The sequence below is a fragment of the Phytophthora cinnamomi genome (genome assembly GCF_018691715.1).
Source record: "Phytophthora cinnamomi strain GKB4 chromosome Unknown Contig125, whole genome shotgun sequence".
Classification (NCBI taxonomy): domain Eukaryota; phylum Oomycota; class Peronosporomycetes; order Peronosporales; family Peronosporaceae; genus Phytophthora; species Phytophthora cinnamomi.
Genome location: NW_027151058.1, coordinates 213,532 through 226,855, shown reverse-complemented (window position 1 = coordinate 226,855; position 13,324 = coordinate 213,532). Strand labels below are relative to the sequence as shown.

General features: G+C 56.3%; 6 protein-coding genes across 6 annotated transcripts; 1 reads left to right on the top strand and 5 right to left on the bottom strand.

Moving 5' to 3' along the window:
- Positions 1-98: 98 nt before the first annotated feature.
- Positions 99-1,091, top strand: IUM83_18072 (putative myb-like DNA-binding protein; the record flags this gene model as incomplete). Its single annotated transcript, XM_067943051.1, has 1 exon — positions 99-1,091. The coding sequence occupies one exon, from the start codon at positions 99-101 to the stop codon at positions 1,089-1,091; it is 993 nt and encodes a 330-aa protein (XP_067780761.1).
- A 3,563-nt stretch (positions 1,092-4,654) lies between these two features.
- IUM83_18071 (uncharacterized protein) lies at positions 4,655-6,506 on the bottom strand (the record flags this gene model as incomplete). Its single annotated transcript, XM_067943050.1, has 2 exons — positions 4,655-4,660; positions 4,719-6,506. 2 exons carry the CDS (start codon positions 6,504-6,506, stop codon positions 4,655-4,657), a joined length of 1,794 nt encoding a protein of 597 aa, XP_067780801.1.
- Positions 6,507-6,874: 368 nt separating this feature from the next.
- Positions 6,875-7,942, bottom strand: IUM83_18070 (Protein involved in inorganic phosphate transport; the record flags this gene model as incomplete). Its single annotated transcript, XM_067943049.1, has 1 exon — positions 6,875-7,942. One exon carries the CDS (start codon positions 7,940-7,942, stop codon positions 6,875-6,877), a length of 1,068 nt encoding a protein of 355 aa, XP_067780800.1.
- Positions 7,943-8,118: 176 nt separating this feature from the next.
- On the bottom strand, positions 8,119-9,130 carry IUM83_18069 (bZIP transcription factor 1; the record flags this gene model as incomplete). Its single annotated transcript, XM_067943048.1, has 2 exons — positions 8,119-9,008; positions 9,106-9,130. 2 exons carry the CDS (start codon positions 9,128-9,130, stop codon positions 8,119-8,121), a joined length of 915 nt encoding a protein of 304 aa, XP_067780749.1.
- A 755-nt stretch (positions 9,131-9,885) lies between these two features.
- IUM83_18068 (uncharacterized protein) lies at positions 9,886-10,717 on the bottom strand (the record flags this gene model as incomplete). The annotated part of the gene is made up of 2 exons (XM_067943047.1): positions 9,886-10,009; positions 10,089-10,717. The coding sequence occupies 2 exons, from the start codon at positions 10,715-10,717 to the stop codon at positions 9,886-9,888; spliced, it is 753 nt and encodes a 250-aa protein (XP_067780750.1).
- Positions 10,718-10,870: 153 nt separating this feature from the next.
- On the bottom strand, positions 10,871-11,686 carry IUM83_18067 (uncharacterized protein; the record flags this gene model as incomplete). Its single annotated transcript, XM_067943046.1, has 2 exons — positions 10,871-11,467; positions 11,555-11,686. 2 exons carry the CDS (start codon positions 11,684-11,686, stop codon positions 10,871-10,873), a joined length of 729 nt encoding a protein of 242 aa, XP_067780754.1.
- Positions 11,687-13,324: the final 1,638 nt, after the last annotated feature.

Sequence of the window (13,324 nt, the reverse complement as noted above, 5' to 3'; positions counted from 1 at the left end):
TGATGGGTACACGCCATGCGTTAGTAACCCTAACGCGCTTGGCGGCCGGGTGCATCCACCACCGATCGCCACTTTGGCTTTGCGAGGGAAGCAGCAGCATGACCATCTCGCGCAGCGTGTACAACCAGCTCTTCGAGCAGGCGCCCGACGCCGCGGGCGGCGGCAGCAAGGAGAAGGTGATCCGCCTGCGCCCCACGGAGGCCAAGGCGGGCGCCGTGGTCATGTCGGCCAAGAACAAGATCCAGATGTGGACCAAGGAGGAGCACGAGCGCTTCCTCGCGGCGCTCGAGAAGTTCCCGGCTGGCCCCTGGAAGAAGGTGGCCGACTTCATCGGCACCAAGACGCCGCGCCAGACCATGACGCACGCGCAGAAGTACCGCCAGAAGATCCACCGCCGCCAGCGCGGCCTGCGCAACCAGAAGAAGACGGCTTCCACTGCTGCTGCTACTGCTGCTGCTGCGTCGGCGGCCACGGCCGACGCCGCCAGTCCGGCGCCTGTAGACACCAAGGCGGACCTGAAGGGCGAGCCCACGGCCATCGTGTCGCCCTACGGCGTGGCCGACCTGCAGCTCAAGCCCGGCTCGGACGCCGCCGCCGCGGCCGTCGCCGCTGCAGCCGCCGGCGCCACGAACCAGCTGCTCAACATCCTGGCGCAGCAGGCCACGACCATCCAGGACAAGCCCCAGGCCGAGGGAGAAGCCGAGGCGGAGGCGGAGCCCATGGAGGTGGACTCGGCCGTGACGGTGGACGCCGCCGCGGCGCCTGAGGCCGACGCCGCCAGCCAAGGGTCGCCGAACAACAACCTGCCGTCGCTGGCCGAGATCCTGCATCTTGGCGGCGCCGAAGGACAGGCCGCCGCTGCGGCACAGGACGAGAAGGCGCCGGCTTCCCCGGCCAAGGCCGACGAGGAGGAGAAGACGGAGGCCAAGGAGGAGACCAAGACAGCCACGGAGGAGATCACGACGGAGACCGCAGCCTCAACGCAGACCCGGCCAGAGGACTGCAAGTGCAACTGCCAGTGCAGTGCGCATGGAGGGAAGAAGCCCGCCGTGGAGGAGACGACCACGCAGCCCCGGCCTGAAGAGAGCTAAGTGCATGCATACGTGTGTGAGTTTTCTTCGTGCTGGACGAGAGGAGAGCAGGCCGTCGAGGGCGGCGCGAGCGTCAAGCATCACGTCGCGTCTGGAGCGCGCTCTGCCTAATAATTATTGATAACAAGAAGCCTTGCAACCCAACCCAACGCAACCCAGCGCATCTCTGAGATTCCATTCCGCTGTAGCCATTACAGCCTTCAACTTGAGTCAAGCAGCTTGCCACTTGCTTGTCCCTGCCTTGCTAGTTGGTTGCCCATGGTACTGTACACCGCACCTTCAAACTTGGAGATCGCTGTGCAGAAAGCGTGGTGCTGTTGGGCGCGCCAGCCAGCTTGCCAGGAGCTACAGCTAGGACGTATCCATGCTTTCTCGTCGTGTCAGCGTGGGGCTCTTACGTTTATGGTCTTCCTACGCTTTCAAGTACGCGAACTACTGTACATGATCTCCGGCATAATCTTGTGCGCTCAACGACCTCGCGCACTCGCACATAGGACTTCACTGTATGCTGTACCATGATCGTGCCACCATCTACAACAAGTAACACAAAATGAATACTCGTGTTCTCTAGATTCTTCAGTCGTCGTACGGCTCAATGTCAGAATGGTATTGCTGTCGAACTTCATCTGCTTTGAGGCTACTATTGCTGGAGTCCGCCTCCCACCTCTCACCAGTCTTGTCCCGTGGACGTATCCGATCCTCGCGAGACTTGCAGTCTGTTGATACATATGAGCTCGGGCAACGCTGGATCGCGGATGATGGCGGGATGCCATACATCTTGTTCAGCTTGTCGTCTATGCGGTCCATGTAGTCATGCACCGCAGCGTTGACCTTGTCGATCTCGTTTCGCCGCCTAGTCTTCTGCGACTGCGTTTGACGAGTTTCATCCCACACCGCACTTGTCGGGGATGCAGGAGACTTGACAGGCGATCGCCTGCTCGTATCGCTGGCATCACCCCGGAAACGAACCTCTCTGCCTGCAGGCGGGGAATCGCTCAGTGCCTTCGTCACATCGAGCTGTTGCCATTCACTTAAAAACCTTTCTACCTCCTCTGAGCGCCGTGACGCTGTCCTGCTCGCCCGAGGAGATAGGGGTGACACCGAAGCTGAAGGACTTGCACAGCGGGGTAGATCCGACAGACTAGTCATACTGTTCTCGCATCGCCGTCGAGGTGAACCACCTCGTCGGGAAGAATCATCAACGTCGATCACTGGCACCAATGGTGACTTCCTTTGAGACCTCATGGTTGGACTCGCAGGCTTTCTGTTAGTGCTTTTGGTGCCCCGAAGCGCGTATAGTCCCGTTGTCGTGGTACTTTGATACCCCGTAGCCTCGTCCAGGTCATCATCTTCTGCTTCATTGAAGCTCTTTTCCAGCTCTCGTAACTTCTCTTCTCGAATCTCTCGTTCTGTTTGTTCTCGTTGACGTCTGAGGTGATTCACTACCGTCTGCAGAGCTGACTTCTCCTGAACTTCCTGCTCCAGCTGCCAGCAAACTTTTTGGTAAAGTTCATGTGCCTTTTTAACTGCCTGTTTTAGGCTTCGAACTTCCTCCTCCTGTCGACGAGCTGTAGCCTTTGACTTGTCAGCCTTCACTTCCTCTTCAATGGAATTGCTCTTCAACTGGTCGAGTTCAAGACGTAGCGAAGCCTTTTCAGTTTCAGCCCGAGCGATCCGATCTTCAGCATCCACAACCTCGAGTTGGAGGGTTTCAATTTTCGCTTGGGCGTCGACCAGTTCATTTTCCCTTGATTGGATTTCTTGGTCCTTTGTTTGCTGCTCCAGTTGAGTTCGTTGTAACTCCTGATCATTCTGACTGCGGAGGGTAGCGATCTCATCTTGGAGCTCCTCTGTCTTTTTCAAATGGACCTCCATGTCTTTCAAGCTATTTGCTTGCTGGTCTAACTGGAATTGGAACTCATAGTTCTCTTTCTGTAGTGAGTTCCGCTGGAAGTGAAGATCTTCTACCCGCTTGCCGAGTGCCAGTATACGCTTGCGAATTAACGCGACAGTCGGAATGTCCTCTTCGTTTGTAGGAGCGGTATCGTACTCAGTCATCATATCATCACGTGAATCAGCCTTCTTTTTAGCTGGTCGACGCCGACGTTCGAGCAATGCTTCACAGTGAAAGGTTCCGTTAGTGTTGGCCACCAGGAGTTGTTTCGCGGCTGGATTGATGGCCATAACTACCTTGACGATTAAGTTACCGAATGAAGATGGCACGTAGCCCGAAGATGTCGAGCTAGACTCCAGTACTTCAGCAAGCTTGTCCGTGATCTCCATCTTCTTAAGGCGTTCGAGCAGCGGTCGAAGCGAAAGCCTCGACAACGTCTGCTTGGGTGGTAGCACTTTAATAACTGTAGGCTGGGGCGACAACGCACACGCCCTCTTTCTCGATCTCACCCCTTTGAGTGGTGCGCACAGTCCATACGCGCTTTCTTCACTTGAGCTGGTCGGACAGGTACCAAAATACTGGAACCGATTCATTGCGAACACTGCAATAACCACACGTCGAAAAATCCGCCGACGCTGTCGCTCTTTGGTATTCTCTTCGTTTGGAGCGGCTGCTGGAATCATCTCTTTTAGCACTTGACCGATACACTCGATTTGTTCGTGTGATTGAGCAAACTCGGCATTTTCACGCAACAGCAGGCGCTTCTGGGCAAGTAACTCGCTTACTTGGAGAATTAGCGGTTGTACAACCAACACAAAGAGATGCAGGATTGTTGCAAATACAGGAAGGTCTTGTTCAAAACCGTCCACCACATGCTGAAGCTTCGCGTTGTGCTCTTCAACTTCAGCGAGTCGGGCGGATTCCTCTTGAAGCTTGGTCTCTAAGTTCGCGCGTTCGCCGTCCATGTCTCCGATGCTTTGCTCAAAGTGTAGTTTTTGCTCCTCTGCGTTTTTGTTGTGGACATGCTCCATCTCCTCGAGTGACTGTTTGAACTCTTCTGTTTTGACGGCTAGCTCTTTCTCGATCGTCCGCACTTCATCTTGAGCCTCTTGTACCTCTCGAGACTGTTTTTCACTCTCAAGTCGCCAGTGATCTCTCATTGATACAATAGCATCGATCTCCTTTCCTAGACAAGAAAGCGAGCGCGTGAGGGACTCGACGTCTGCAGATTTGGGCCCATCCCAAGAATCCTCAGTTTTTAGCGCGTGATGCAGCTCCTTTCGTAGTCGCAGTACAAGCTGCCCACAGTTTTTCAGTTCTGCGTCCAGTTCCTCGCTTTTTTCACAAGTCTGCTCACTCCACTTTAAAACATCCGTCTTCTCTTGACTGATGATCTCACGAGCTTGCTCAGCTAGTTTTCGTTGCTCGCGCAACTCCTTCATTTTTGTAGCGTCTTCTGCGCGCAAGTGTTCCAGCTCGGTTGCCCGTTCTACAGCAAGGGCCAATTTACTTCCTTGTTGCCGGGCAAGGTGCCGAACTCGTTGGAACTCATGCACGACGTTCATAGTCTCATTCCGCAGCGCAGATATTGCAGCCTGAACAACCTGCAGCTCTGGCACTTCTTGCCAAACCTCCCCTCGACGAGGTCGTTCACAATCTAGCGCGGTCTCTAGAGCTGACTCAACAGCGTCAGTTGAATTATGCAGGGCCCGTTCCACGTATTTACGAAGTACTTCCACTTGCTTCTGAGCAGTACGTATTTCTGCCGAGATTTCGAACTTGAGGTCCTTTGTTGCCGCTTCCACCTCTGTTAGTTGACTTTCAAGGACTTCATATTCCTCCCGCATGTTACCGATCGTAGTAGCGTCGCTTTTGTGCTTGGTGACGTGCTCTTCCAACTGCGCAGCGAACCGCTGGAGCTGATCTTGATATGCTAGTTTGCGCTCCTTCCAATGTTCTTTGAACACAGACAACTGGTGCTCGAGTTCTCTCTGCTTCTCCAAGAGTAATCCATTTTCGGTTTGCATCCGGTCCATTTGCATTTGCATGTTGGTACGAACATTCTCAACTTTCTTGCGCTTCTCACGTTCATGAGAGTGGGTCTTCTGTAAAGCTTCCATCCCTTCCTCCATTCGTTTCACGCAATCTGCAGCGGAAGTCTCGACGGATTCGCATTGCGCGGTCTTCTCGTCTATCATCGCGGACAAGGCGGCGATTTCACGCTTTGCGTCCTTCAGCTGAGAGCGCCGCTCAGCAACCTCCTCTTCCAAGCCTGCAATAGTTTTCTTAAAAACTTCGAGCTCCTCCAGAGAGCGATTTTCTTGCTGACGAAGCTGCTTGGTGTTGCGCTTCCAACGCTTTACCTCCAGAATCAACTCCGAAATCTCAGACTGCGCGTTAACTTGAAGTTGATCACGTGCATCGCGTGCTTCCTGCAAAGTGGTTTGATATTCACGGATCTCAGATTGGGCTGCTGTAAGTCTCTTCTGCGTTACTTTCAGTTTGTGAGCCGTTTGTGCTGCTGTCGCCAATCCCATTTGGTCTTGCTGAGCTCGCGCGTCCATCTCGGTCACCTCATCGCGCAAGCGCTTCACTTCACGCTCTCGAATCTCATCCCGTTCCTTAAGAGCCTCGTTTCGCTCGCGTAGTGATCTTGCTTCTTGCCTAAAGCGGTTATTCTCCAATTGCAGTCGCCGCAGGAGCTCTAGCTGGCGACGTAGTGCATCATTCGACGCCTCCTGCTGCTGCATTTCTTCATAAAATTCCGCAGGCACTTTTGTACGAGTCACACCTCCACCCTCTTCCGTCGTCGAACTTGATCCAGACGGCAACCGCTGGCGGTGAAACTCGGCTCGTGCTTTCTCTTTGATGCGACGGAGCATGATTTGAGCTTGACTATCGTCGTTCTCGTCATCGTTGGTATCGTCTTCAGGTTGAGAAAGTTGACGTCGAGTGCGTTCATCACGGTTGATCTGCGTTCGCTGGCGTGGTAGCGAGCTAACGTGTGTGAGTTCGTCCTTCTGGAAACGAAATTGGGTCCTGGCAACACTTGCAACCTTCCTAAGTGAGTGAGCACGTTGGCTTGCGATATAATCTTGACCATCCGTTGACTGGGGTGAACCACAGCTGTCGGAAGAAGGAGACGAGCCTTGGTCTGATCTCAGGCCTTCCAATAGCTTTCGTTGGCGGGCGTAGTGCGCTTGTTGCTGCTTTAGGTTTCGCTGCAGCTTAGTCTCCATACGCTTGGCATCTCGGTCCATTTGTACACCCCTAGCCTGAATTTGTCGCTGGATCGGAGAGCCTTCGTCATGACTCTCTTTCTGCTCGTCCGCGTCATCGATACTTCCGACGAGATTTCCATCACGAGACAAATCGTCCAGACTCAGCAGCGACGCAGGTGACGGCGGCGACGACGGTGACAACTGCACCATTTCCTGAGCGCCCGAGTGAGGCGGCGTATCGACCGTGTCAAGCGTCAGGTCGTGCGCTTCGTCGGACGCTATCGGGCGCACCGCGTCCATTGTTGAAGACCCCCCTGGCGAGTAAGTGACCTGGCCAAGTAGGTTTCTGGGGTTGCTATCTGCCTGCACGGTCGATCAAGTACTTCCTGCAACCGCTGTAACAACCGCCACCTGCATGAAACCACAGTACGGGATCAGCTCACCAGGTCGAAAACCAACCACTTACTCGGATGGTGCAGCAAGACCGGTCTCGCTGCACCGGGTGATTTCAGAAGCTCATATGTATTTTTTAGGGCGAAGCGCCAGCCGTGAAAGTCTTCAACCATTTGGTTGAAGCGGCGACGACTCCGTCGTCCGTCTACAAATGCACACACGCGCGCTGAGCGAGTGCAAGAACTACTGGGGCCTACGTCAGCGCTCTCGGTGGTCTAGTCCACGTCTTCGACCGACGACGCGCCGGCCTTCCGCTGGCGCAGCGTCGAGTCTTCGTCCTTGCTGTCTCCGCCCTGCGAGGAGAAGCCGGCCAGCACCTCCACGACGTCGCCGTTCTCCTCGCGCTTGGCGACCTCCGCGGCCGTGCAGCCGTCGGACGCCTTGACTGCCAGCAGCTGCTCGCGCTTGGCGGCCGAGATGCTGGACAGCAGCGCCTCGGCCGCCTCGGGCCGGCCGTGGAACGCGCTCCAGTGCAGCGCCGTCCAGCCGTCGCCATCCACCGCGAGCACGTCGGCGCCGGCCTTGACCACCTTCTTGATGAAGTCGTCCGTGTCCACGGGCGAGCCGCAGGCCACCATGAGCGCCGTCCACTGGTCCTCGTCCGTCTTGGCGTTCACCTTGGCCTTCACGGCCGTCCAGAGTGCGTCGAAGTCGGCGTCGGCGCCGGCCGCCAGCGCCGCGGCGATGGCCTCCTCGGGCGAGGCGCTCTTCCCCTCCTTCTCGGCAGCAGCAGCAGCTGGGGCCGCCGCCGCAGCAGCAGTGGGGGCGTCAACGCCGGCCGCGGCCGCCGCCTCCTCGGCCGACTCGCCCTCGAGGCGCTCGTTCCAGATGCGGCCGTTGCGGCGGCCCAGCAGGTAGGCCTGCACCAGCGGGTTGTCCCAGAGGTTCATGGGCATCATGACGCTCTGGATCATGACCACGTGGTTCACGCCCATCTTGAAGTGGATGAGCGACGAGATGCCGGCGCCGATGAGCGTCTGCTTGATGAACTCGTTGGCCTTGGCCAGCTCGTGCGCCTCGTACGTCGTCTCCGTGAGCTCTGCGTAGTTGGGCGACTGGTCGAAGGGCGACTTGGGCCCGGGCACGAAGATCTTGCGCGTGTCGTGCTTGCGCTCGATGAGCTGCTTGAGGTAGAGCCCCACGAGCAGCGCCGTGGCCTGGCACACGAAGAAGGCCGTGCGCGCCGCCATGAGCGTCGTCTCGTTCTCGAAGTCGATCTTGCCCATGAGGAAGATCATGGGCAGCATGATGAACATGCGCATGGGGCTCTGCTTCCCGGCCATGGCTGGCCTGCTGACGTGGCGCTGGAGGGGGCGACGAATGCGGAATGACCGTTGCTTCGGTGACGTCAGCACATGCTCCAGTCATTCGAACACGCTATGCACGGTGTCTGTATTACGTCACTTTCCACCAATCGACGCCCGCTATTGCCTTTTAACGGTCGACTGAGGTGGCAGTGCTAATAGCTGGGGCTCAGCATGAAGGACACTTGGAGCCGGACGTCGCGCGAAACGGCGGTAAGGCTGGAGCTGCGCTGCACGTCGCGGCCGATGTGGCCGCAGGTGGAGATGAGCGCGTCGCGGAGCACGACGGCCACGTCCTTGTAGCTGTCGAGCAGCGGGCGCAGGGCCTGCACGAAGTCGAGCGACGCGTCGTAGCTGCACACGCGTCCGAGCGCATCGAACCGCAGCTGCAGCATCATGGGGACGTGGAGCTGCTGGCCGCTCAGCCGACCGGCCATCGCCGAGTGCTGCGGCTGCAGCAGGTGCGGGAATACATGCTGGAAGGTCGACGAGACGACGACGAGCGACAGCGAGAGCTGCGCTTGGCACGCGGCGTGGCCGACGGACGCTGGCAGCAGGCTGAAGCTCTGCGCGTGCAGTGTCAGTGACCCGAAGAACGCGGTGTAGCGGCGCCACTGCTCTAGGATCGAGTTCGGGCCGTGTAGCTCGCCGTTCGACACGTCCGGGTGCATCGCCTGCTGCACGAAGCGGATCTGCTCTTGCGCCGGGGAGGGGCATGGCACCCAGGGCGGGTTGTTAGCTGGAATGAACCCCGAACGGAAGCAGTTTACGAGATCACGAGCGTTTTGGATGATGTTGGAGGTTGTGGGGGGCGGTCGCAGTGAGTCGTTTGCTGATAGGGGGCAGTCGCAAGGCCGGAACTCGGCGTTCCGGAGGCTGTGCAACTGCAATTGCAAGCCATTGACCTCAGCATGCAGATCTTCAACGGATGCCTCCAGATCGCGTTCATACTGACGCTTCCTCTCGAGATACCGCAGTTGTCGAGTGCGGCTCTGCGCGCGGCGCCGCTCGAGTCTGGACGAGTCGCTGCTGTCGTCGGAGCTTTCTACAGGTGCAAGAAATGCTGTCAGTAAGGTAATACTTTGGCAGTAGTGAAGCTGTGCCTTTGTTGCGTTCGGAAACTTGGAGATGGTTGTCACCACCTTGACGAGGGTGATTCGGCGTCATTATGCGGGTCAATTGATATCCCCAATGCATCACTGATTCGCGTGACTCCTTGTTTAGTTCTGTCTTGTCAAGATAGCGCATAGGTGGCACGCTATGTATTGCTCCAAGAAGGGCGCCGAAATCCACGCCGCTCTCCGTTGTTGGTCACCGATCCCACCAGAGAAACGCTTCGACTTCAACGCCACCTCCCTCGAAATCGTCTTGTTTTGTGACGCTACTTTCAGATGCGCAACTCAGATGTAGTATATGTTGCTTGCTGCATATAAGAAATACTTTAGTCGATGCTGTCGTCCTGTCCTCGTGCTTCCTCGCAGTACTTACGTTGTTGCATTCGGATGGACGCACTCCGCTGAGAGGTGTCGTTGGACGTTCTTCTGTACTTTGATAGTCAAACGGACGAGCAACTCAGTGAACAACATCGTCGTCTACAAACGTGTGAGAATGAGGTTAGTACTGGGTTTGTTTATTTACCGACTTACGTCCTTCGCTCAACGCGAAAATGACTGGACCATCAGCATCCCGTCGCGCTTCTCGAGCCTGCATTGTCGTCCTGAGGTTTGGCGGCACAAACCACGGTTAAATACCGCCGGCTACTTAATCCCGTACTATTCATTTACGAATGAAGCGCTCGTGATAAAAAAATATGAAGCAAAGTCTGTTATTTAATGAGAAGGGCGTTCGTCGGGGGTGCGATAGGCCTACTGCTGCTGCGGGTCGCAGACCAGCGTCACTCGAGCTGCGACTTCGAAGCAACTTCAATGCGTAAGCCTGTCAGTCGGAGTCACACCGCCAAAGTCGTTGAGGTCTTTCATAACGCCTTGCAGTAGAGCAGCGGAATCCTGCACGATGGACGACTTCCCGACGTTCCTGTCTACGGCTCTAATACACAGCAAGTGGACACCAACAGATCGTCATATCATATCCCTCTACGTGTACGCACTCAAGGCCAGGTACTCACACTGGGAGTTCGAGTCGCTGCACCGTTGGCTTTTTTGCCTCGCTAGGAAAGCGAGCAACGTGATAATCACCTTGTTTAGCTTTCCCACTGTTCGAACATTTATTCGCTGACGGTGTGGCGTCCGTCGACACTGACTCACGGCTGCACGCGATCAACGCCTCCAGGCGCTGGCAGAGCTGTCTTTGGTCAGCTTCCTGCTTGCTCTGCAACTTGTCCATCGAGTCAATAACCGACCAATTGAGCAGCTGCAGCAGCGTCTTCACGTCGTCGACTCCTTCAGCGATGCCGTTTAGGCTGTGCAACGCGATCGGGATCACGGCAGGCTGCTGGAGGGCAGGATGCATTTCCTCTTTGGTGACTTGTAGCTCCTCTCGGCGAATCTTCAGCTGCAGCCAGTTCCAAGCGCGTGGTGCCGCATTAGCTGCTGCCACGCTTAGTTCAGCCAACGTGCGTTGGGCCATGGGACTCGTGAGCGCGTCAGCAGCAGTCTGCGCCAGCTCGATGGAGAGCCCCACGCCCTGGAAAACGAGCTGCTCGCACAGCATCTCGAAGTCGGCGGGGGCCTGGGCTGCAGTGAGCATGGCAATGTGTCGTGGCGACGCGCAGGACGCGGCGGTGGAGACTTGCATCACGAGCAGAGCAAAATGGGGATTGCGGACCAGAGTGATTGTCACTTCAACTTCAACTTGAACCAATCAATCAAATGCAACCTACATGTAAGTAGAGCTCGGTGGTCTCAGTGGCGGGCTACTGCCGCCTTGGTATCATCACCGCTTCACTTCTTACCAGGGCAACTCGAAATCTCCGAACTGCTTGTCCGCGTTGTAGAACTTGCCCGTGTCTTTCATCGACAGGTTGGCCACGATGTCGGCCATGGACTCGGCCGACTCGGAGGGCTTGAGGTAGCCCTGGTGGTCGTTCATGTCGGTATCCACATACCCGGGGTTCAGCGTCACGAAGACGATGTTGCTGTCGCGCAACCCGACCGACAGCGAGCGCGTGACCATGTTGAGTGCAGCCTTGGACGTGGCGTAGGCATATGCGTGGCCGAAGAATTGCTCGGTCTCGCTCGTGTTGCAGCCGAGGCTGCCAAGGAAGGACGACACCTGGGCCACGATGGCGGACCCGTGGCTCTTAGCTGCCAGCTGCAGGTTCGATAGCAGTGCGCGCGTCACGAGGAACGGCCCGACGGCGTTCACCTCGAACTGGCGCATGAAGGCGTCCTTCGTGGCCAACTCCATGTCGTCGCCGATATAGATGCCGGCGTTGTTGATGAGAAGGTCGATGGGCACGCCCTCCAGTTGGCGGGCGGCCTCGAGCACCGAGGCTTCGTCGCTGGCATCCAGTTGAACGGTCTTGAAGGGTGGCAGCGCCATGAGCTGGTAGTGGTAAACAAGAGATGTGGAGACGCCATGTTAGTTCATGAAAGCAAGCCTACGAGGGTGCAATGCGGGACTGCCACCCACCTCGTCGGTGTTGCTGTTGGCCCGCGTCGTGCCGATGACGTTCCAGCCTTGTTTCGTGTAGTGCTGCGCCAGTGCGAGGCCGATGCTGCGCGTGCTGCCCGTGATGAGGACTGTCTTCTTGGTGGCGGACATGGTGCTGCGGGAGGTGGGGGAGGTGGTGGGGGTTGGTGGGTTGCTCGTGTGCTTGGCGTGAAGCTTTTTGGAAAGTGCGCTTCGGCTTTATAGCGGTAACGAGTGCAGTGGTGCCGTTGAAGTTTCTCGACTTTTAACGGTCATGTCGGCGTGAACATCGTTTGTAATCCGCGTATCTTCATCGAAGTCAAAGCATCAATAGTTGCCTCAAAGTGGACATACGGATACATGTAGCAGTCTGGCGAAGTGGCCTGCTTGTGGCCTGCTCAATGCGCCAAGTGTTGGTGAGGGGAACTTCCCAAAATGCAGTGACCAAGGGGCTCGGAGCACCGCATTCATTGCAGAGCGGTGCCCAGGCACACGCTCGGCAAGCAGTGTCTTCCGCTTGAAAATGGGCCTGGATGAGCTCATGCTGACTGCAAAGTGAAGCGTTCCAGATCCGCTCGCCGCAACCGCAGAGGCGGTGGTACTACTAACTTGCCAAATAGAAGCCCAGCAACCTGTCAGCGCAACACCAATACTCATTCGCGGTGTACTACCCAGGTTAGTTGGTGACGTCGAGGACATCCCCCCGTGCTCGCTGCGCACGACTCTGGTTATTGCCACGGTTGTTCACTGAGTCTTAGTTTGGACGGCTAGTTTCTTTAGTCAAGTTGGGTGCCCGAGTAAGCTCCGTCATCATCGAATCCATTGAAAGGCATCTTGACGAGAGACTTTCCAGCAAACTATTGCTTGCTGAACCCCACTTTGAGACGAGAGCAGCCTATCAACCACCACGACCGTGGTTGCTTGCTGTTTGTCGACGCTGACTCGGACCAACTTCGACCTGGTCAAGCAGTACACGTAATGTTGCGTGCGTACATGTATTTGTGCGAAAGCGATTTCCAGTAGAACCTCTTGTCGAGCCCATATGCGCTCAACAAGGTGTGGCTGCCATCGCAGTCACATCGCCAACCGAGGCGTCAACAGTCGTATACTCAACTTTGCAGCTTTCGCGTCCACAAGGGTTTTCAAACCGGAGACCACAGGGGATCTTCGAAAGGTGTCGCGAAGCAGTTCACAAGGTCGAACTTCGAAGACCGCATCTCATTCGTATCGAGACCGGGTGACCACTACGCGTTTTTGAGTACATGTACACAGCGAAATGTGGCGGACGTACCGCAGTTTGGCTGTTGCTTTCGCATCAATAGGTCAACACAAGCATACAGTATAAGTCACGCAAGCCATTAAGTGACTTGCTGGAAAGCTCGATGGGCAGCCTGTCGATCGTCAACCGTCACGCATTGGATTTCGTCACTTTGCTTTTACCATTGCATAAGTAATAAGGAGGACCCCGAACTTCTAGTCCGGTCATACCTCACCTTCCGAGACTGCGATGCGACAGTGTGGTTCAACAGTTCGTTGGTTCACTCGTCCTTGAACGATAGATGACTCACTGATCATTTCAATTGTTGAAAAGGCCATTGGGCCGTCCACTTAGTCAAGACAAGAGCGTCGGCCTGGTCATTGGGGCCCACCAGGTCGACGGGCTGTTGTGGACAAAGTCCGCAATTATGCGTTCAATAGACTTATGACCAACATCGCGGCACCCTACCTTCTCCGTGTAGGAGTCGCCGTTGTCAATGCGACCTCACCAGC